Source organism: Myotis myotis, unplaced genomic scaffold (genome assembly GCF_014108235.1).
Source record: "Myotis myotis isolate mMyoMyo1 unplaced genomic scaffold, mMyoMyo1.p scaffold_m19_p_2, whole genome shotgun sequence".
In the NCBI taxonomy this organism is placed as follows: domain Eukaryota; kingdom Metazoa; phylum Chordata; class Mammalia; order Chiroptera; family Vespertilionidae; genus Myotis; species Myotis myotis.
The window spans coordinates 196,655,109-196,676,844 of record NW_023416324.1 but is presented as its reverse complement, the minus strand read 5'-3'; the positions used below and the strand labels follow the sequence as shown (position 1 = coordinate 196,676,844).

The following is a 21,736-nucleotide window of genomic DNA, read 5'->3' as shown; positions in this document are numbered from 1 at the left end:
AGGTAAGATCTTTCAAGGGTTGGCTACTTTAGGAGTTCAGCAATGTCATAAGGAATCTCTATTCTATTTTCTGCTGCCATCCTAGGCATATTGTTTTTTATCCTCACAATTATTTCCTTCATAATTGTCCTCAAGATTTTGTCCTCCTCATCTAAAAACAGGTAGAAATTTGCCATTCTTTTTTTCTAGGAATGGAATGAACTTCTCTAGTAGCACTGCCCCAAATTAAAAACAGTAAGCAGGTGAGAGAAAAGAGTAGCCTCAGACATGGGTTATAAACAGCTCCTTTATTATAAATAATCAAAGTTGATAAAACTGGAAGAAATATTCTCTTAAAAAAAAAAAACTTAAATATGGCTGTCCAAAATAACTAAAGAACACAATGACCCATACAATTAAATTCTCTCTTCAAATATCAGCACAACATGTATATATCCCCCAACCTGGTACATTTTTATAGAGTGTTTAATTTTTCCTAAAAGCATATTACATTAATCACATTTTGTTTAAATTATTCTGATGTCACCTTTATAACAATCATCTCTTAAATATTTAAATACCATGAAAATACAACGTGGTCATTTTGAGAAATTCCCATTTCAACTCAATGAAATATGTCCATATAGTTACATATTTTACTCTTTTCAGAGTAGGTCACCTCTAGACCTCTTGGAATATTTCACCCTTTTCTACGAAAGTGTATGCGACTCACAAGTTCTCTGAACTTCAGTATTAAGGAGTTGTCTTTCCATGCTTCATAAGTACTTCTCAATTTGTCATAATAACTTTCTTTTTTCAGGTTGAAATCTGATCCAATTTTTTTTAAATAACTATCTTTCTTCCAATATTCTCCCCAGGACTCTTTGAATTTTTCCAAATAAGATTTTTTTTCATATTCTTCCTTCCATATTCCTTCTCCCTTTTTTAAGGCTGTTAATTCAGCTTTAAGTAAGCGTTTGTGAATTTTCCAATACATTTTAGAATCATGATTTAGTCCTTTAACAAAAACAGTTTTGCCAAGGCCTCTTCTCAAAATGTCTTCATTTAGATTCACATTAAAAAATCTACCCTGGAATGAAAAATAACACAAACCAATTATTTAAGAAAATTGCTAGTAAGCCCATACCATCTATTTATTTTAAATTGAGTCATTCAGCAACTTTAGTCCTCCAGAGAAAAGCCAAAAAGCAAAAGGGTCCCCCAAGGGCTTAAAACAGCTAATTTATAATTCAAGAATTTCATCACTAGAAGAGATACTTGCTCAAATTCAGTTGCCCGTTTTATAACATATCACTCTCAGCCTCGCTGTTCTAACCCAAAGAGGCTTAGAAGCAGTAAAATGTATAAAAAGCAGGTTTTTTGTTTGTTGTTTTATAGAGGAATGGATCATACAAGATAGGCAAACTGACAGAAGGCCACAGTAAAAGAAACTAAAAAAGTAAGCAAATGCAAAATGAACTGAATCATCATGAAAATATTAAAGTAGGTTCAGAATTCCAGCGTTTTGGAAGGCGCTAGCATGTAAATGAATTTTTTAAAACTTTCCACAAAATAATTAACATAGAAATAAGCCTGACCTGGAATCTTCATCCTTCAGAAAATTTCATTCATGGAATCCCTCACTTCCTAGTGAAACTGGATACATGGGATTTCCTCTTCCCACACCCCACTCAGTTACAAAGTAAAGGAGATCCTGATTAGCTATTTCTATACTCCTTGTGGGACTTTAACAAATTACTGTATTAATAATTTCATAGCTTCATTAGACAAGTAATTTACAGTTAAATTCTAAAAATGTGAAAACTCCAGGTTTAAAGTAGGAGATGTTTTCTAGGAATATCTAAAGAAAAAGTAACCTTTTGCTCCTTTAAATACAGTAACTTTTGCCCTAGCGAGTTTGGCATAGTGCATAGAGCATTGGCCCTTGGACTGAAGAGATGCAGGTTTAATTGCGGTCAAGGGCATGTATCTTGATAGCAGGCTGGATCAGGTTGGGGTGCATACAGGAGGCAACCAATTGATGTGTCTCCCTCACATCAATGTTTCTCTCTCTCTCTGTCTCTCCCCCTCCCTTCCACACTCTCTAAAAATCAATAGAAAAATATCCTCAGGTAAGGATTAACAAAAAAAAAAATCCCACAAAATAAATACAGTAAGTTTTGGTATAGGAGTTAATAAGTACAGTTTTTTAAAGTTTATCATATTTTTCTCAATCATTTAAATTTTAAGAGCTCATTCCCTTACGCCAAAATCAGAATAATTAAAATTCAACCTCACACATTAGCAAAATTCAACAGATGTGTAAATTACCACAATATACATATAGCACAATTTGGTCACCTGCTAGGAAGCAATATAAGGTAAAATACACAAGGTGAAGTGTGGGCTCAGAAGCCAGAAAGAGCTGGGTTTGAATACAGGTTGGTTACCCTGCCTCCCATTGTTGCAGGAAGAATGAATGGGCCAGATTTCCCAGACACAAGTGGGAATAAGGTTCTTGGGATACAGCTGAAATAAGCATTTTCAGAAGCCCCCATGGAGGATGGGATGTGGAAGAGGCTTTATTTGCATAAAGTTGTATTTCTTGGGTTGTAAGGTCCCCTGCCCCGTAAGCCAGTCCTGGAAAAGGTGTAGCTGGGATTCCAGCAAAGCCAGAAGCAAGGCCGGTGTCCAGAGCTTCCATTCCATGCTGTAGCCCCGTGTAGGTTAGCATCCAAGTTCATTAAAGCCCATTCATTCATTGTGGCGTGCCTCCTGGCTGTGAACCACATGGGCACAGAGGAGCACATCCCTGCCACAGAAGAGCCCTGAACGGGGCGCCAGAGAAGAAAAGAGAGAAGGAAGGAAGTTCCTTTGTTTGGAAGTTTAAATATTCAGGTTTCGAGCACTTGTAGTGGCCACGCCTATTCTGGCCAATTACCTGTTCCCAGATGTGATTGACGGGAAAGCACCTTCCCGTGTCACTCAGAACTTTACTGGGCATGTGTCTCAACTGTCCCTTCCCCCATGGTTCAGCAGGGGACACACTTGGGAGTGTTAAATACAGCTTTTTGGCCAAGTTGTATAAATGGCATACCTACGTTATTTAACCTTCCCTTTCCTCCTTTTCTGTTAAATAATAGCCAGGTTATTACAATGTTATCACCATCTGTGAATGGGAATATAAACAGTGACTCTATAGGGTGGTTTTGAAGATAAATAAAATATATTCCTCAATTTAAAAAAGAAGATGATATTTTGAAATGCCTTTGGCATCTCTTATATGATTCTGTATCATCAATTTACTTTTAAATGCAAGATGCTTTGGATAATTCTTATTTTGATAGAAATGAATATGATCTGGACATGCAAAAAAATAATGGATTCCATTAGGCTTTCTATAAATAATTCAAAAACTAAAGAATTAAAGTAGTTACCATTCTAATCACTTATTAAAAATATGTTTTTATTTATTTCAGAGAGAGGAAGCGAGAGGGAGAGGGAGAGACAAAATCAATGATGAGGAAGAACCATCCATCAGCTGCCTCCTGCATACTCCCAATGGGGATCAAGCCTAAAATCCAGGCATGTGCCCTGACCTGGAATTGAACTGTGACTTCCTGGTTCATGGGTTGACACCCAACCACTGAGCCACATCCGCAGGGTTCTAATAATTAAGGTTATTGTTTCTTCAAATTATTCTTGTGTATTATACAACTAGAGGCCCAGTGCACAGGGGTGGGTCCCTCAGCCTGACCTGCACCCTCTCCAATCTGGAAGCCCACAGGAGATGTCCTACTGATGGTTTAGGCCCAGTCCCCATGGTTCTCTGCTCTCTGCAGACCTGCCTGCTTGTCGCCGCCACAGGTCCCGGTGTCTGCTCTCTGTGGGGTCCTGCTTGCCCCTCGCAACCGCGGTCAGGGCCAAGCAGGGCCCTGCTGTCTGTTCGCTGCAGGGGCCCTGCTTGCCCCTCACAGGGGCGAGGGCTAAGAGGACAACTCCGGAGAGGCTGAAGGGACTGGGCGCTGCCATCTTTGTGACAGAGTGACAGTTAATTGGCATATTCTATCTTTATTAGATAGGATAAGGAACTTTAAAAATAAGAAAAACTACTCAAAAGAGATTTTCATTAAATTAGCAATGCTTAGAGAGAAACTAAGATGGCGGCATAGGTAAACACCGGGAAATTGCCGCCTCACACAACAATTGAAAATTACCGCAAAGGACAGAGCAAACAACATCCAGAACAACAGGAAGGCTGGCTGAGTGTAAATTCTACAACTAGAAGGAAAGAAAAGCACGCTGGGAGCCAGAGGAGCTGCAGAGGTGAAGTGCAGAGGTACGGCCGGCTCGCGCGCACGCGAGTAAAGGGGGTGGCACCTGAGGACGCGGCTGTCTTTTTGAATCACAAGCTCCCGACTGCTCTGAACTCCGGTTCCGGGAAGTCTCTGGGGACCCAGGACTCATACGGGGAGAAGCTGGTCTGTCCGGCAGCGGCAGCTGGCGAACTTGAAGGCGGCTTTCCCTCAGAGGTGCTTGCAGCAATTAGCGGGTCGCTGAGACGCGCGACTCCGGGCGGAGAATCAGCCATAGCTCCTTGATCCGCCCTTTGAATTCCCTGAGACCCCGCCCCACCCAGGCTGCGGCAGAGGCTTTTGCATGTGAATGTACCTAACTGCAGCCGAGCCAGGCAGACCCGGAACTTACAAGAGAAGGCCGAAGGCCCCACGGCGGCTTGCATTGCTTCACAGCTGAGCCTTTTCGTGGCTCCTGCTGTGTGGCCTCAGGCAGAGGCTGAATTAGCACCTCCTTAGATCCAGGAGCCACTGTACCCAGTGGTCAGAGGGGGACCATCCAGATTGCAACTCCTCAAATCCATAAGGGACACACTCAGGGAGCAGACTCAGTGAGCACCAAAGCCCCACTGAAGCAAGTCTTGCCCCAGAAGGGTGTCTTCAGCACAGAAGTTCTCCCACTTTAGACACAGCTGATTCTCACAGCCAATTGGCCTGGAGGTCAATTCCTCCCAGTGATCCTACAACAACCAAGGCACCAAGAGTGTCCACCCCAGGTAACTGGGGAGGCTGAGCTACTGGGCCCTACAGGACACCTGGCGCGCAGGGCCACTCTATCAACACAGGGAAGCTGCCAAAATGCGGAGACAAAGAAACAGGTCACAAATGGCAGAAATGGAGGAAAGCAAACGACTGGATATAGAGTTCAAGGCCACGTTTATAAGGTTTTTCAAGAATTTTATGGAAACCGCCGATAAATTTAATGAATCCCTCAATAAGTATAGTGAGACCATGGAGGACATGAAAAAGGACCAACTAGAAATTAAGCATACACTGACTGAAATAAAGAATAATTTACAGAGATCCAGCAGCAGACAAGAGGATCCCAAGAATCAAGTCAAAGATTTGAAATACAAAGAAACAAAAAATACCCAACCGAAAAAGAAAAAAGAAAAGAGATTCCAAAAATATGAAGATAGTGTAAGGAACCTCTGGGACAACTTCAAGCGTACCAACATCAGAATTATAGGGGTACCAGAAGGAGAGAGAGGGCAAGATATTGAAAACCTTTTTGAAGAAATAATGACAGAAAACTTCCCCTACCTGGTGAAAGAAATGGACTTACAAGTCCAGGAAGCGCAGAGAACCCCAAACAAAAGGAATCCAAAGAGGACCACACCAAGACACATCATAATTAAAATGCCAAGAGCAAAAGATAAAGAGAGAATCTTAAAAGCAGCAAGAGAAAGACAGTCAGTTACCTACAAGGGAGTACCCATACGACTGTCAGCTGATTTCTCAACAGAAACCATGCAGGCCAGAAGAGAGTGGCAAGAAATATTCAAAGTGATGAAGACCAAGAACCTGCAACCAAGATTACTTTATCCAGCAAAGCTATCATTCAGAATAGAAGGTCAGATAAAGAGCTTCACAGATAAGAAAAAGCTAAAGGAGTTCATCACCACCAAACCAGCATTATCTGAAATGCTGAAAGGTATTCTTTAAGAAGAGGAAGAAGAAAAAGGAACTCTTACCATTTGCCACAGCATGGATGGAACTGGAGAGCGGATAAATACCACATGATCTCACTCATTTGTGGAATATAATGAACAACATAAACTGATGAACAAGGACTGATCCAGAGACGGAGAGGCATTGATTGGACTGTCAGGACTTGGAGGGAAGGTAGGGGAGGGTGGGGGTAAGGGGGAAAGATCAACCAAAAGACTTATATGCAAGCATATAGGCCTAATCAATGGACATGGACAACGGGGGGGTGAGGGCATGAGAGGGGGGGGTGGGGGGGTAGAGGGTAACCTGGGGACAAGGACACATATGTAATATCTTAATCAATAAAAAATATATAAAAAAAAATTAGCAATGTTTAGAGTCAATAATTTTAAATGTTTCCTTCATCTTAATTTTCTATTTTTTATAATAAACATATATAATAATAAACTAAAGTTTATTATTTTTTATAATAAACTAAAATTTCATAACAGAATTTACATATGAAACATCTGATTCTCTAAACATAATCACTATGAGTAGCAGTTTTAAAAGACAAAAATATTCAGTCCCATTATATAGCCAATGTTCTAATTCAGTGATGGCGAACCTATGACATGCATGTCAGAGGTGACACGTGAACTCATTTTTTTGGTTGATTTTTCTTTGTTAAATGGCATTTAAATATATAAAATAAATATCAAAAATATAAGTCTTTACTTAACTATGGTTGTAAATATCAAAAAATTTCTATATGTGACACGGCACCAGAGTTAAGTTAGGGTTTTTCAAAATGCTGACACGCCGAGCTCAAAAGGTTCGCCATCACTGTTCTAATTAATGGCATATTAATGTGTAAATAAAAAGAATAAAATATTGCTTATTATTTCTTCACACTACTTACCTTATTCACTAAAAGGTAACAAAAGAGTACTGAATTCTCCTTCCCGAGAAGCTGGAACCACAGTAGTTGGGAAGGTTTTAGTTCTTTTTGTAACCACACCTTCCCAGATTTCGTGAGTTCTACTCCAGCCAGCTTAACCAGCAAAACACCACAGGGCTCTTCTAAAAAGGTTAGGTAGAGAAGAGAGTAGCTTTAATACTGTGTTGTGAACGCAAATTTCAAAATCATTTACCCACCCCTCCCCAAACCAACTGAATGTATTGTTTATTTATAAATACCCAGGTTCTCTAGATGTAAGTCTATTTATTTCTATACTCAAGTTTTCTTTTAAAAGAAGACAAGTATATAACAGATAGAATAATTTCAAAAACCTACTTCAGTCTCCACAACAGAATTTTGAGGGGAATCTGAGGAGGAAAGAACCAGCCCCTGCCCAGCCCTCCATCTCCTTGGTGCCCCTTGTCCCCTTCCCTATGCCCTAGCCACCTGAGTCTTCACATGGCTTATCAAAAGGGCCAAGCTCATTCCCACACACGTTCTCTCATTCTTCAGGTCTCTGATTAAATAGCAGCTCCTCAATGACCATTTTATAGGTATAGGTTCCTCCTTTACATGATCCCCAATAATCCACATCCTAGCACCCAGCTCCTTCTCTTACAGCTCTAAGAACAATTTTCATTTGTTTGTTGTCCATCTTCCACCTAGACTGTAAGCTCCAAGAGGTAGAGTGGTCTTGTTTCGCTCAGCACTGTACAGCTAGTATAGGGCCTAGAACACATCTGCATCTTGATTTGAATAAATCAACAACAGGCCCTTAGTATTTGTGGAATGAATGCTTGAATGCCTGAATAAGATAATGAGTAGTTGATAAAAGGGAGGGAAGGAAGAAAGGAAATCTGGAGCTAAATTAAACAGTTCCTTGTATGTTAAGTCCAAGAGTTTAGAGTTATTAAAAATTAAAATCAAATTTTTTTGCTATTTTATAAATAACTTCTAATAAAGGAACACTAGTTATTTAGTCTTATTATACTTGCACCTTACTTACTTCTCCATGACGATATAATAGGTAAAGTAATAGGAATATGTTCAATTTCTAAAACATCCTCAGTTAGTCGGTGTAATCGTCCACGTAGTTTAACATTCTTTCTTATAAATTCTACTGGAATGTCTGAAGGACTTGTAAATTTTGATGTCTGATGATTTACAAGGAGAAAAATACAACATTTTGTTATTATTCACTTTAAAATTGTGTTAAATTATTAAACACTTAATAAGAAGAGAGCCATTGAAAAATTTTTATTTGGTTCTTAATTTTATATTAATATTTAATATGATTTAATCAAACGTGTTTATAGGGGCATTCTTTAGAAATATTTGTCATCATTTTACTATTTCAAGCTACTATATAGTGCACATTGAACAGATTCCTAACTTCTAAAAGCTTACATCCTCAAAATGTAACACAATTCATCAAAAAGAAGTGAGTATAATGAATATATATCTGTACCTTGCACCACACAAGTCTGGTTAAATAGTCACTATCCTATTCCACAGATGTGCAATCTACTCACACAGGTACTGCTGGGAAAACCTAAGCCAAACTGAGTCAAATTAAAATAGAACTTTTAATCAACAAGACTTTTTTTTTTACTTATTTTTTATCTCATAGGAGAAAAATTACAAAAAAAGGTCAACAGTAGAAATTTAATTAAATACCTAAAGCCCTAGAGTTAGTCAATATTTTATACCTATCTCGTCCACATTAACAATACTATAGGGACACAGGGATGAGCTTCATTCATAATCATGACTAACTAAGAGCTTCACATATGTAAGATAAATTAGTACCCAACTTCCTAAGAGAGTAAAGTTGAACTAAACATTACCAAAAAAAGTTACACACAAGAAAAATGTTGTAGCAGACAAATTCTGCATGTGGAACACTCAATGGGACAAAGGACTTGGTAACTCTTCTAACAAATCAATGGCCTGGGGGGAAATATAGGGATGGTGAATTGTTATAAAATAAATGAGACTTAAGAGATATAACAAACAAACACAATTTCTGGACCATCTGAATCCTGATTTGAATAAATCATCTACTTAAAAAAGACATTACTGAGACAATCAAAGAAATTTTAATATGGACTGGGTCTGAAATACTAAGAGATCATTAATTAAATTATGTGTCATACTATTATATGACAAACAGGCATCGATGAGCTTCTTGATGCAATATAATAAGAAGTATACACCACCTTCTTGTTCACACTAAACCTAATGAGGAAACACACCCCCCCAGACTGTGGGGCATTCTATAAAACAATTGGCTTGGACTTGGTTAGAGCATTGTCTTCTACTCTGAAAGGTTGCATGTTTGATTCTCTGTCAGAGCACTAATGGGAGGCAACTGATCAATGTTTCTCTCCCACACCGATGTTTCTTCTTCTCTTTCTCTCTCTCTAAAAAGAATTGATAGTAAGTTCAAGGCACTTAAGATAAAAGTGCTGACATGGAATTAGGGGGGAAAGGCAACAATTGGAAAAGATGTAGTGTAGTAATGCTATGTAGTCAATGATAATATAAAACAATATATAAATAATAAGTCTAGGAAATAAATAAATACAGAAACCATAAATCCATGCCCAATTGCAACATGACATTAAAATGACATCCTATAGCAAGTACAGTTATAAAAAAAACTTTTAAGTCTTAAAATATCAAATGAATTTCCACAAAGTGTTTATTATAATTAAAACTGTATTGAAAGTGCAAAAAAAATATGCTAACTGAAAGCATAAACTATTTTTTATACTGGGCATGTTGCTTTATTCATTGCATAACTGATCTTAAAGAGTGTTGCAAATTAGAGGAAGCATAAATTTCTCAGTTCAGAGAGACATAATTTAACTCTGATCTAAATCTGAAACAGCTATAGAAACCAGTTTTGAGATATTCCACAACGTCGGAAATGCAAATTTAGTGATTATACCATTCTCGCTAACTAAATCCTTTTCAGATTCCCTTTTAACCACGAAGAAAGCGATTATGGAGATACAGGATGGGCAATTACTTGCCATACAAAATACTGTGGATGTGCTACTGTTAAACAAGAGCTTAATTGTTCATTGTCCCAAAACACTATTTAAAGTTTCCACGATGAATAACAAAATGCTACACTGCTTGAGACAGAAACTGAAGTGAGAAAAAAGTAACTGTCTATTGCTTCTCATAATGTCTTGTTCATTGTTTAACTTACCAGCCGAACACTTCTTAGAAGTAATGATATTCCAGCTACGGCCATGATGATGCTGATGTTCTTCAGAAAGAGATTCAATGATTAATTCTCACAACAGTGAAAGTACTAATTAGAAAGGGAAAAAAGGACAGTCCTCCTAACTGTCCAAATAAGGTACATTCTTCAACTGAAGGCCTACTTATTCCAAAAAAACTTTAACTGCCCACCTATTAGTCTTCTTTTCCTCCCAAATAATCTGGCATGCACAGTAATTGTTCACAGAATAATGTATTGTTCTCTATTATTGTATTGCTTTATCCATGAGTTCCTTGAAAGCAAGGATCAGTTTAATACTTCTTTGTGTAATGCCAACAGTAAGTCACATAATCCCGAGTCTACAGTGGGGATGTAAGTATTTGGGTAGAAAACTTTATCACCAAAACCAAAACCTTAAAATACCACACCTTGGGAAAATACATGCGGGCAAGTAGTTGAGAAAAACTTATTGGTGTTTTTATAGTGTTTTATATGGTGTTTAATTAAAAAATAAGAAGAACCCTGCAGCTCCCTACACAGAAGCGAGACTCTCACAGGATTTTCTACAATAAATGCAAGTGGGTATATAAGAAATGAAGCTGAAAGCATGCACAAGGTGCATTCTGAGATGGGTTCCTTGGAATAATATATCCCTGTACTAAAACACTGCTTCCACTCCCAATCCTGCTAATGCCATTTTTCCATGTGAAATCGCCCAGGCATCTCTTCCTGCTTACCTGGCAGCGTGGAGGCCTGATCAGTTCACACCTACATACCCACCACTCACGAATGCACATCACTTCATCTAGCACAGTGGTTCTCAACCTGTGGGTCGCGATCTCTTTGGGGGTCAACGACCCTTTCACCGGGGTCGCCTAAGACCATCGGAAAACACATCTATAATTACATAATGTTTTTGTGATTAATCACTATGCTTTAATTATGTTCAATTTGTAACAATGAAAATACATCCTGCATATCAGATATTTACATTATGATTCATAACAGTAGCAACATTACAGTTATGAAGTAGCAACGAAAATAATTTTATGGTTGGGGGTCATCACAACATGAGGAACTGTATTAAAGGGTCGCGGGATTAGGGAGGTTGAGAACCACTGATCTAGACCCTATTTTACGGTCGGGAGCTGCACTCCTCGTGTGAAGCCAGACATGGTCCTACCAGGGGTCCTCAAACTATGGCCCCGGACCACATGCAAATACAAATATTGTATTTGTTCCCGTTTTGTTTTTTTTTACTTCAAAATAAGATATGTGCAATGTGCGTAGGAATTTGTTCATAGTTTTTTTTTTAAACTATAGTCCAGCCCTCCAATGGTCTGAGGGACAGTGAACTGGCCCCCTGTTTAAAAAGTTTGAGGACCCCTGGTCCTAGCCCTCTGTGCTGCCTGGACACAGGGCATTTTTAAGGCATTGATCCTACCCAACGTCTCAGCAGAATTCAACCCCGTTCATCATTCCTTCCGAAAACATTCCCCTCACTTGCCTTCTTGGACACCTGGTTCCCCCCTCCCCCTTCACTGTTCCTTTGCCCATCTTGGCTGGCACCTCCTTTTCACTCCCCAGTTTCCAAACTGTTAGGGAGGCCTCGATGGAAACTCGGGCTTCTTCCGTAGTGTCTCTAACTCGCTTCAGGTTGCCATCCACGCTTTAGACGCTCCTTGGGGTGTGCAGAGCGCATCCCCAACGCTTCACGCCCACACCTGCTCCCTTCCACGCGGGGCTCCGCACCCGCTACCTACACATCCGCGGGAGCTGGGCGTCTAATGCCCACGGCCACGTTCACCCGTCTCTCTTTCCAAGTCCCACGGGCATCTTCCAGTTCCCGAGCCCCAAAGGCCTCTGGGTTTTCCTAACAGAGCATGTACCCCCACCTCGCCCTCCCAGCAACGCCTGCCGCGTCCAGCAGGGGGCAGCCCCGGGTGCCTCTCCTCGGACCCCACACCGGGTCTGAGCCACAGCCCTCCCCAGCCCGGCGCCCGAGACCTCCCTCCCGGGCTAGGGCGCCAGCGGCCTCTCCGCTGAAAAGAAGCAAAACAAAACGGTCTCCCCAGCCCCACAGGCCCACGTGCTCGGCCCTCCGCCAGGGACCGGAGGACCCGCGGCGCCCGCCCTCGGTGCCCCATGACCCGGCCCCGGGCTGGCGGTCACCGGCCAGCGAGGCGGCGCCGGCCTCCCTGGCCCGCGGCCCCGCGCCCACCACCTGCCCGGCCGGCGGGGCTGCGGTACCCGGACGAGGCGCAGGTGATCGTCCGCCCACTGCGACATCCGCGCCACCACATTGGGCACCGCTCCTTCTCCGTCGGCCGGTGGCGAAGCCGGGGCCTCGGGCCGCCCCGCCATGTTGCTCCCGGCCTCCCCGAGCCCGCGCCGCGCCGCGCTGCGCTCCCACGGGCGGGAGGCAGGGGGCGCCGCTCCCACGGGCGGGCGGCAGAGGGCGCCGCTCCCACGGGCGGGCGACAGAGGGCGCCGCTCCCACGGGCGGGCGGCAGGTGCGGATCCGCGATCCCCTAGCTGTTGGGGGCGCCGCGCTGGCTGATAGCGGGGGTTCCCTTCACCCCCGCCTGAGAGTGTCCGAAGGATCGGCTATCCCCTCCTTCCGTCGCCTGGGGGTGGAGGGGGGCTCCCACCCGTCTTGAGACATCCCAACGGTGACCCCTCCGCACTTTGCAGTTTTTCCCAGGCGTGAGTGCTCCCTATGGGGCAGGGGTGGGGACTGAAGGATTCTCCCTTGTGCTCCAGGGAAGCGGATCACTTTGTGATTTCAACGATCGCAGCCGCAGTGTGGGTTCCGCGCTGCCTGAAGGAAGGACATTGAAGCAGTTCATTCCTCCACTTACAGCGACAATTCTTTGAGCTCATTAAGAGGACCAAGCCACTGAGCCATGTCCTGTTCATCTGCCCCCTCCAGGCTTCAGTTCTTCGACGCTGTGCTTTAGCGTTATAATCATTCCCTTGAAAATAGCTTCAACTCCAATCCCCTCGCCCCCCGCCTTCTTTGCACTTGTCTGGCAAAATCTCAACATTGGACTACACCCAGCCTCACCAAACGGTTGGCGTCTAGTATGGAGAGATCTTCAGCTTTTTTCAAGATAAGCTGCAAATCTAGACTTTTATATGAAATCACCCTGTTTTGAAATGAAATGTTGGCAAAACACTGTGCTGGGCATAAAATATGTTAAGGGAGAGACTATTGACTTTCTGTGTATTATCTCTGCTTTAATGGCTTTGCATTACAAGCAATGTCAAAACTCCTTAGGCTGATGTAAAGGGATGCAGAATGGAGGCTCTGACTAGCTGAGCTCTTCTGTCCTACTCCCTCCTCCATTCATTAAGCCTCAAGCTCACTGAGCTTCTCTCTGCTCTTCACACATGGCAAGTTCATCACTGCCTTAAAGCCTTTGCACTTCATTGTTCCCTCTGCATAGAATGCCCTGATCCCTCCTCCCTTTGGTCCTCTACCCCACCACCACCCTCAAGCCTGGCTCCTTATCCTCTCAGTTTAAGTATCATATTCACAAAGAGGCTTTTCTAAACACTCCCTCTCAAGTAGTGCTGGAAGCTGATCCACCCTTGCTGCTTGACACAGTCGCTGCAGGGAAGAAACATCTGCACAGCTTATGTTTCAAGGGACCTGGCGTATATGGCATATGTTTGCTCCCCATCTCAGTGCTATGTGCTTTAAACAGGACCACCTCTCCAAGAAAGGTTGTTTCCCCAGGTGAGGATTTTTCCCTGGAGTTAGGGAGGGAATAAAACCCCTTAACTAAGTGCCAGTCGGGTAATTAATCACTTTAACTACAAACAATCACGTTTAAGCTACATAATCTTTACTTAGGATAATCTCCTTCAGTTACTCCCTAGTAGCTTAATAGAACAATAGAGTAACCTTGGAATGGAGATAAGAAACGCCCTAACCTTTGGAATAGAATTGATAGGATTAAAATCAACTGGTATAAATACAGATGTAACAAGACAATAAAGACCGAACCTGGCTGGAGAACCTAGCGAGAGAACCTGGCTTTGCTGATCATCTGAACGCTGCCTCCGTGTCATTTCTTCTTTACCAACTCCGTCCACACCTTTGGGAACCCCTGGACCTGCTGGGGTTGGACCCCAACATCTGGTGCCCGAGTTCACCGAACGAATTCTGCTGCAGCCATGGCGGCCTCCACCGCGGCCGGGAAGCAGAGAATTCCCAAAGTGGCCAAGGTGAAAAACAAAGCCCCAGCTGAGGTACAGATCACTGCGGAACAGCTTTTAAGAGAAGCTAAAGAAAGAGAACTTGAGCTTCTTCCACCTCCACCTCAACAGAAGATCACAGATGAAGAAGAGTTCAATGATTACAAACTAAGGAAAAGGAAGACTTTTGAAGATAACATAAGAAAAAACAGGACTGTGATTAGTAACTGGATAAAATACGCACAATGGGAAGAGAGTCTAAAGGAGATTCAAAGGGCTCGCTCCATATACGAACGTGCTTTAGATGTGGACTATCGAAATATTACACTCTGGCTGAAATATGCGAAAATGGAAATGAAGAATCACCAGGTCAACCATGCCCGAAATATCTAGGACCGGGCCATAACAACTCTACCCCGAGTCAACCAGTTCTGGTACAAATACACATACATGGAGGAGATGCTGGGAAATGTGGCTGGTGCCCGGCAGGTGTTTGAGCGCTGGATGGAATGGCAGCCAGAGGAGCAAGCCTGGCACTCCTACATCAACTTTGAGCTGCGATACAAAGAAGTGGATCGGGCCCGCACCATTTATGAGAGATTTGTACTTGTGCACCCTGATGTTAAGAACTGGATCAAGTATGCCCGCTTTGAAGAAAAACATGGTTATTTTGCCCATGCACGAAAAGTGTACGAGAGGGCTGTGGAATTCTTTGGAGATGAACATATGGATGAACGCCTTTATGTTGCCTTTGCCAAATTTGAAGAAAATCAGAAAGAATCTGAAAGGGTACGAGTGATTTACAAGTATGCCCTGGATAGAATTTCAAAATGAGAGGCCCAGGAGCTCTCTAAAAATTATACCATCTTTGAGAAGAAGTTTGGTGATAGGGTATTGAAGACATCACTGTGAGCAAACGGAAGGTTACATATGAAGAAGTGAAGGCTAATCCACACAATTATGATGCCTGGTTTGATTACCTGCACTTGGTGGAAAGTGATGCAGAAGCAGAAACTGTTCAAGAAGTCTATGAAAGAGCTATTGCCAATGTCCCACCCATTCAGGAGAAGAGACATTGGAAGCGTTACGTCTATCTTTGGGTCAACTATGCCCTATATGAAGAACTGGAGGCAAAGGATCCTGAAAGGACAAGACAGGTGTATCAAGCCTCTTTGGAACTAATTCCTCATAAAAAGTTCACATTTGCCAAAATGTGGCTACTATATGCACAATTTGAAATAAGACAGAACAATTTACCATTTGCCCGAAGAGCTTTGGGGACTTCCATAGGCAAAAGTCCAAAGAACAAGTTATTTAAAGGTTACATAGAATTGGAGCTACAGCTTCGAGAATTTGACAGATGCCGGAAGCTTTATGAAAAGTTCCTGGAATTTGGACCTGAAAATTGTACCTCTTGGATTAAATTTGCAGAATTAGAAACAATCCTTGGCGATATTGAGAGAGCCCGTGCAATCTACGAGTTAGCCATCAGCCAGCCACGCTTAGACATGCCAGAGGTGCTCTGGAAATCATACACTGATTTTGAAATTGAGCAGGAAGAAACTGAAAGAACGCGCAATCTTTACCGACGATTGCTTCAATGGACACAACATGTCAAGGTATGGATCAGTTTTGCAGTTGGAGTTGTCTTCAGGGAAAGGAGGAAGTTGCCGAAATGCAGACAGATTTATGAAGAGGCTAACAAAACCATGCGAAACTGTGAGGAAAAGGAAGAGAGACTTATGTTGCTGGAATCTTGGAGAAACTTTGAAGATGATTTTGGAACTACGTCAGATAAAGAAAGAGTAGACAAACGCATGCCAAAGAAAGTCAAAAAGAGAAGAAAGGTCCAGGCGGATGATGGGTCTGATGCAGGCTGGGAAGAATACTATGATTACATCTTTCCGGAAGATGCTGCCAACCAACCGCATCTCAAGCTCCTGGCCATGGCCAAACTTTGGAAGAAGCAGCAACAGGAAAAGGAGGCTGCCGAGTAAGACCCAGATAAGGACATTGATGAGAGTGAATCCTGATCTTGTTCATACTGATGTTTTATTATTTTTATAAATTAAGTTTGGAACTCTGTGAGTCCTGTAAGTTTTTATATATTTCACCAGTAATGAAGTGATTGAGATCTTTGGCAGCTATTTTTTTAGTTCTTTTAAAAATGCTCTTGGGCTAGTTAGGTGGGTGGGGGTTGTGAGTAAAGGAATTTCTTTTTTTAAAAAAAAAAAAGCCGAGACCGGTTTGGCTCAGTGGATAGAGCGTCGGCCTGCGGACTGAAGGGTCCCGGGTTCGATTCCGGTCGGGGGCATGTACCTGGGTTGCGGGCACATCCCCAGTAGGAGATGTGCAGTAGGCAGCTGATCGATGTTTCTCTCTCATCGATGTTTCTAACTCTCTATCTCTCTCCCTTCCTCTCTGTAAAAAATCAATAAAATATTATTAAAAAAAACAAAAACAAAAAAAAAAAAAAACAAAACATATTTTATTGATTTTTTTACAGAGAGGAAGGGAGAGAGATAGAGAGTTAGAAACATCGATGAGAGAGAAACATCGATCAGCTGCCTACTGCACATCTCCTACTGGGGATGTGCCCGCAACCCAGGTACATGCCCTTGACCGGAATCGAACCTGGGACCTTTCAGTCCGCAGGCCGATGCTCTATCCACTGAGCCAAACCGGTTTCGGCGAAATTTCTTTTTTAACTGCTGGGTTTCTTTGATGGAATCCAAACATTTTTTATCCACATAATGCATTAGGAAATCTACTTGAGGTAACATTTAGCATCGATTTTAGATGAAATGCAGGCCTTTAAAGAATCTTTTTCTAGAAGTTTTCAAGTTACAGTCTATAGTAACTTTTAAGGAGTAGTTTTCTCATGCCTGTCTTTTTCATAAAGAACCTGAACCTGCTGGGGTTGGACCCCAACAAAGTAGGTCCTCACCATATACAACATAAAATTAAATTTGTAATTTTATAGACTGACCGACAGGCTTTATGTTATTCCTTTCTTTCTCCACTAGTCTGTAGGTCAGGACTGTATCTCTTAACTATGTCTGTGTCTATGCCCAAATAGCCAGTGTGAAGGACAGTTCCTGATTCATAGGAGAAGCTTATTAAATATTAGCTGAATGAGAGATATCCTCTTCAGTTCTCTATACGGCAAAATCTCTACCTATCCTTCCTGCTCCTCTGTTTTGTCCTCCTCTTCTTCCCTGCCTCTTCCTTCCAGACCAATTCAGTCCTATAGCCTTTAGGGAACTAGTAATTAGAATTAAAGAGTACTAGTCAAAAAAATAAAATGCCGCATAAATGTATTTTTGTTTATAAATCTTTGCTTCTCCTGTATGATTTCAAAGACAACTAGATAAAACAGTATTTATAAAACCATGCTGATGGGCTTATAATGTATAAAGATATAATTTGTATGACAATAGGAGGAGGATAGAGGGGACAGAATTGTATTGGAGCAAAGTTTTTGTATACCATTCTAATTGATTCCTGCGCTTTATGTAAATTATACCTTTATTTTTTATTTTTATTTTTTAAATAGGTGGAGGAAGACTTTTGGATAGTATAATGATACTTGTAGAAACAAGGAACCCTGGGACCTGAAGCTGGTTATCTGGCAATGATCAGGAATTACAACATAGCTAGGTCTCATGTCTAGAATATAGTTTGGGCTACATTCAGGATCTAATACAACTCTATTGAGTTTAGGCACCAACATTGCCCCTTCCTCAGAAACAGAAGTTCATTGATCCTTACAAATATTATTAACCTATTGTTGCAAATATTAACCTATCTCCAACAAATAAATGTCTGCCTCGCTGTGTATTTTTTATTCTCCTTTCACTACTAACACACATTTTTTATCTCACAGTTTGTATGACTTCCTAAAAAAACTATGATTGGTCTAGGTATTATCGTTCATATCAAGCAACGTTTTTATGCCAAGACAACTAATGAACTGATAACTGTTCTATCAATTGGCTATGTTTCAGTCAGAGATTATCAGCTGGAGTCAGTATGATTAGGTTAAGTGCTCAAAAATGGCCACGTAAGCTTAACCATAAAGCTAGAGTTGCTTTGCTACGCCTGGGACTCTGAACATGGCATTTGTCCTCCGAAGGGGATGGGGTAAGCACGTAAAAGAAAACCGCCTCTCCAGAGTATTCTACAAAAAATAACTCTTTACCTCCTTTCTTCCATAGCCCTTTCTTTGCTGAGTAAATCATGAACCTTCAAAGGAGAAAGATGTCAAGAAATTTTTATTGCAAAAAAAGATAATAAATTTATTGAATCAAAGTAAGAATCAAAGACTATAAGAGACTCACCAACATATTAAGAAAATGTATAGATATATGCCTGTAACAGTTTGTAATCTTTCTATCAAGTTCAGAATTAAATATTCTTACAGGATTGTCCTTTTTGTATCCATTGCTCTGCCATTCCACTCCATTATATAATAAGCCCAATTTAGAAAGGCGGATAGTGAGACTCTGAAATATTTCCCTCCTGAGGTTATCATTAGAATCTTAGCACTTATTAAACTTAACATGAACAATTTACTTTTCATTTTGATGAAAAGAATAGGCTTTAATATTTATATTTTACAATAGTGACTGATTAACTGTAATGGCTAGGGTACTCTATTTTAGAGACTTATGATAATTCTCTAAGAATTATGCCAATACCTTATTCATTTCTGTAGTGCTATTTAAACATTATTCTTCACACAAAATTCTTATAAAAAGTTATGTCTCTATTGACAATAAAAAACAATTGAAAAGTAGCAACCTTTTTCTCAGTGCTTCAAGACTTCATATAAACTATGCAAATTAATGCTGTTGACATTTTAATATATATTTAATTATATATTTGGCAAATTTGTTTTAAAGATGAACTATGATTAATCACAGAATTTTCATTTTGCTACATAGAACTTTTCTCCTACAAAATGTCCACTCTACCCCCAACGTTAAAACAAAACACACTCCTAAAAAGCAATCTTTATAATCCAACAGTTAAATGAAGTTCCTCTTCACTTAAGGGGAGGGCATGAGTCCTATACATTAATTATTCTGCCCTGATACAGGACTTGCCTCTACCAAAATAGAATCCCAGCAAGGAATATTAGCTCTCCATGCCCATTCTACCTTGCTAAAAATTTAGAGAGGTAAAATGAAGAATCTAATAGAAGTTCTCAACAGGTAAGGAAATGGGAAGGCTCTCAACCTCAAACTAAATAATGATTGCATTGACAGTTTGGCACTTGCCAAATCAGGCAGGGTTTAAGCCTAAGTGGAAAAGAACATGGTGTATAATAGGTATTTTAAACATTCAAACAGAGAATGAAATCAAAGACACTGGTTTTAAAAAAAAAGTCTCGCTCAGCCAGCATGGCTCAGTGGTTGAGCGTCGACTTATGAACCAGGAAGTCACAGTTCGATTCCTGGTCAGGGCACATGCCTGGGTTGCGGGCTCCATCCCGTGTAGGGCATACAGGAAGCAGCTGATCAATGATTCTCTCTCATCATTGATGTTTCTATCTTTCCCTCCCTCTCCCTTCCTCTCTGAAATCAATAAAAAAATATATATATTTTAAAAGTGTCAGTAGTTATAATGCACTGTATCACCTTCCCCTCTGTAACTAAAATGGCTATTAAATGTAACCTAGTTATATCGTTTTTGGGGGGATTTTTTTACTTTCTCTAATACTAAGGTAAAATACACTATGGAAATCTGCATGGAATGTTGGTTCTTTATTTTTAGCAGGTTCGGTGTTACATAGTTTTACTCCTTTCAAGTACATGAGAAAATATGACCCCCCAAAATACAAAAACATATCTGGTCTTGTATTATATTAAATCTTGATCTCTACCATTTAATATAAAATGTATTTTGGGGGGTTTCTGTTAAGGCAAAATAGAAGTTTTTCATCAGAAAAAAAAGGGTTAAATGGCTAAGATATATCTTTTGTGGGATAAAATTCATCTTTATGTCCCTCTTCCACCAGTACTATCTTATCTGCCCTAATCCCTTCAAGGTTCAAGATCAGTAACACAAACAGAAATTTTCTAGTTTTCATTGTAGATTTTTTTCTTTTAAAATTGTTTTCAGGATGCTTTAAACATTAGCTTTACAACTATTATTTCAAATTTATGTTTACAATTCATCGTACAGCCCACATTCGGTAAGGTTAGGACTTTATACCTTTTTGGATCACAGTCCATTTAAGATTTTAACAAGAGCTCCTTCCAGAGAAACCAAAAATTACATCTAGTTTTACAAGAAATTCAGGGGTTTCAAGTCTCCACTGGTATCTGTTTAGCTGAAAAGTCCTAGTAATAAAGGAATGAAATAAAATAATAGGTTTAGATTGAAGGTTTAGATTTCAAAGGCTTAATATGTGTGTGTTTTTTAAAAAGCAAAGTCTATTTTAGGTGTTGAACAAATATTTTATGATTGGTCAAGCAAAGTTAAAATATTTACAAAGGAGGGAGTTTTTAGTTTTAGTCTTAGCTGATCTTACAAGAACTTTTCAAACTCTTATTAGATGTATACAGGCTGCAACAATTGTGCAAATGGAGATACTGCTATAAAGAGACATGTTCATAACCAATAAGCCAGTAAATATATACATGAACCAGAGGAGTTAATGTTCATCCTTGAAGCAAGAATTTATCAAAATTAATCAGTAAAAAAAAAAAAAATGCACAAAAATAGGCAGTACTTTCTAGTACTATTGATTTACAATAAACAGACCCTCAGATTTAGGTAGATTATTTGTTAAAACACCATCAGTTATCAATGTATGCTATATAGCAAGCATGTCAAACTCGCGGCCCACAACAAATATTTTTGTGATCCAACCAATATAAGGGTAAGAAACGTTTTAATAAAAATTTTGTGACTTAATTTTTACAATATCCTGTTATACATTATTATTAGTAATGAACTACAATGTTCACTAATGGCTGATTACAATAATTGTGTTGCATTCATTTCCCTTACACGTCTTACGCGCAGGCACATGATTTCTCTCCACTAATACTAGCAGTGAATATTTTAGCAACCGACTGCCATGTCATTAGTCTTGTACTGACTTGTTTGATGTGTGCAACAGGAAATATTTCGCTTTCAGAAAACAAGAAAAATAGGTTTATTTGGATTATGCTTATTAATTTGTGCAGTTATTCAGTGCTTGGTAAGTTAATGTTCAAGAAAAAATATTAATTTTTATTAAAATGTACTATTATTTTGTTAGCGATTACTCATTTATTTCAGCCCTTTGTATTCAGCATGTCTCTATGGAAATAAACCTACGTTTCTATGAAAATTGAAGCT

The 21,736-nt window shown here is 40.4% G+C and overlaps 3 protein-coding genes across 6 annotated transcripts in view; 1 reads left to right on the top strand and 2 right to left on the bottom strand.

The window, feature by feature from the left end:
- Positions 1-7,011, bottom strand: part of PLCH1 (phospholipase C eta 1) — a 195,748-nt gene extending 188,737 nt beyond the window's left edge. The window contains exon 1 of the mRNA XM_036351235.1: positions 6,907-7,011. The gene's annotated coding sequence lies outside the window, so the exon portion shown is untranslated. The remainder of the gene's footprint in view (positions 1-6,906) is intronic.
- Positions 269-12,606, bottom strand: CUNH3orf33 (chromosome unknown C3orf33 homolog). 4 transcript variants are annotated; one of them, XM_036351230.1, is made up of 6 exons: positions 12,431-12,606; positions 10,918-11,055; positions 10,166-10,225; positions 7,952-8,099; positions 6,907-7,067; positions 269-1,069 (listed from the first exon to the last, which is right to left on the bottom strand). In XM_036351230.1, exons 1-6 carry the CDS (start codon positions 12,542-12,544, stop codon positions 680-682), a joined length of 1,011 nt encoding a protein of 336 aa, XP_036207123.1. In that variant the 5' UTR covers positions 12,545-12,606; the 3' UTR covers positions 269-679. The 4 variants fall into 4 exon arrangements, with proteins under 4 accessions (XP_036207123.1, XP_036207126.1, XP_036207124.1 ...); XM_036351233.1 differs by having other exon boundaries at positions 10,918-11,077; positions 12,431-12,573; XM_036351231.1 differs by lacking the exon at positions 10,918-11,055 and having other exon boundaries at positions 12,431-12,601.
- Positions 12,607-14,297: 1,691 nt separating this feature from the next.
- LOC118677686 (crooked neck-like protein 1) lies at positions 14,298-16,468 on the top strand. The gene is given in 2 exon segments (XM_036352996.1): positions 14,298-15,269; positions 15,272-16,468. Coding segments are annotated over 2 exon segments (2,052 nt in total). The 5' UTR covers positions 14,298-14,362; the 3' UTR covers positions 16,417-16,468.
- The last annotated feature ends 5,268 nt before the right edge of the window (positions 16,469-21,736 follow it).

Coding starts and splice junctions, on each gene's coding strand:
- CUNH3orf33 (XM_036351230.1), bottom strand. CDS start 12,544: ATGGCGGGGCGGCCCGAGGCCCCGGCTTCGCCACCGGCCGACGGAGAA. Junction 11,056..12,430: donor ATCACCTGCGCCTCGTCCGG/GTACCGCAGCCC, acceptor CGATGGTCTTAG/GCGACCCCGGTGAAAGGGTC. Junction 8,100..10,165: donor TTCTAAGAAGTGTTCGGCTG/GTAAGTTAAACA, acceptor GTAAATCATCAG/ACATCAAAATTTACAAGTCC.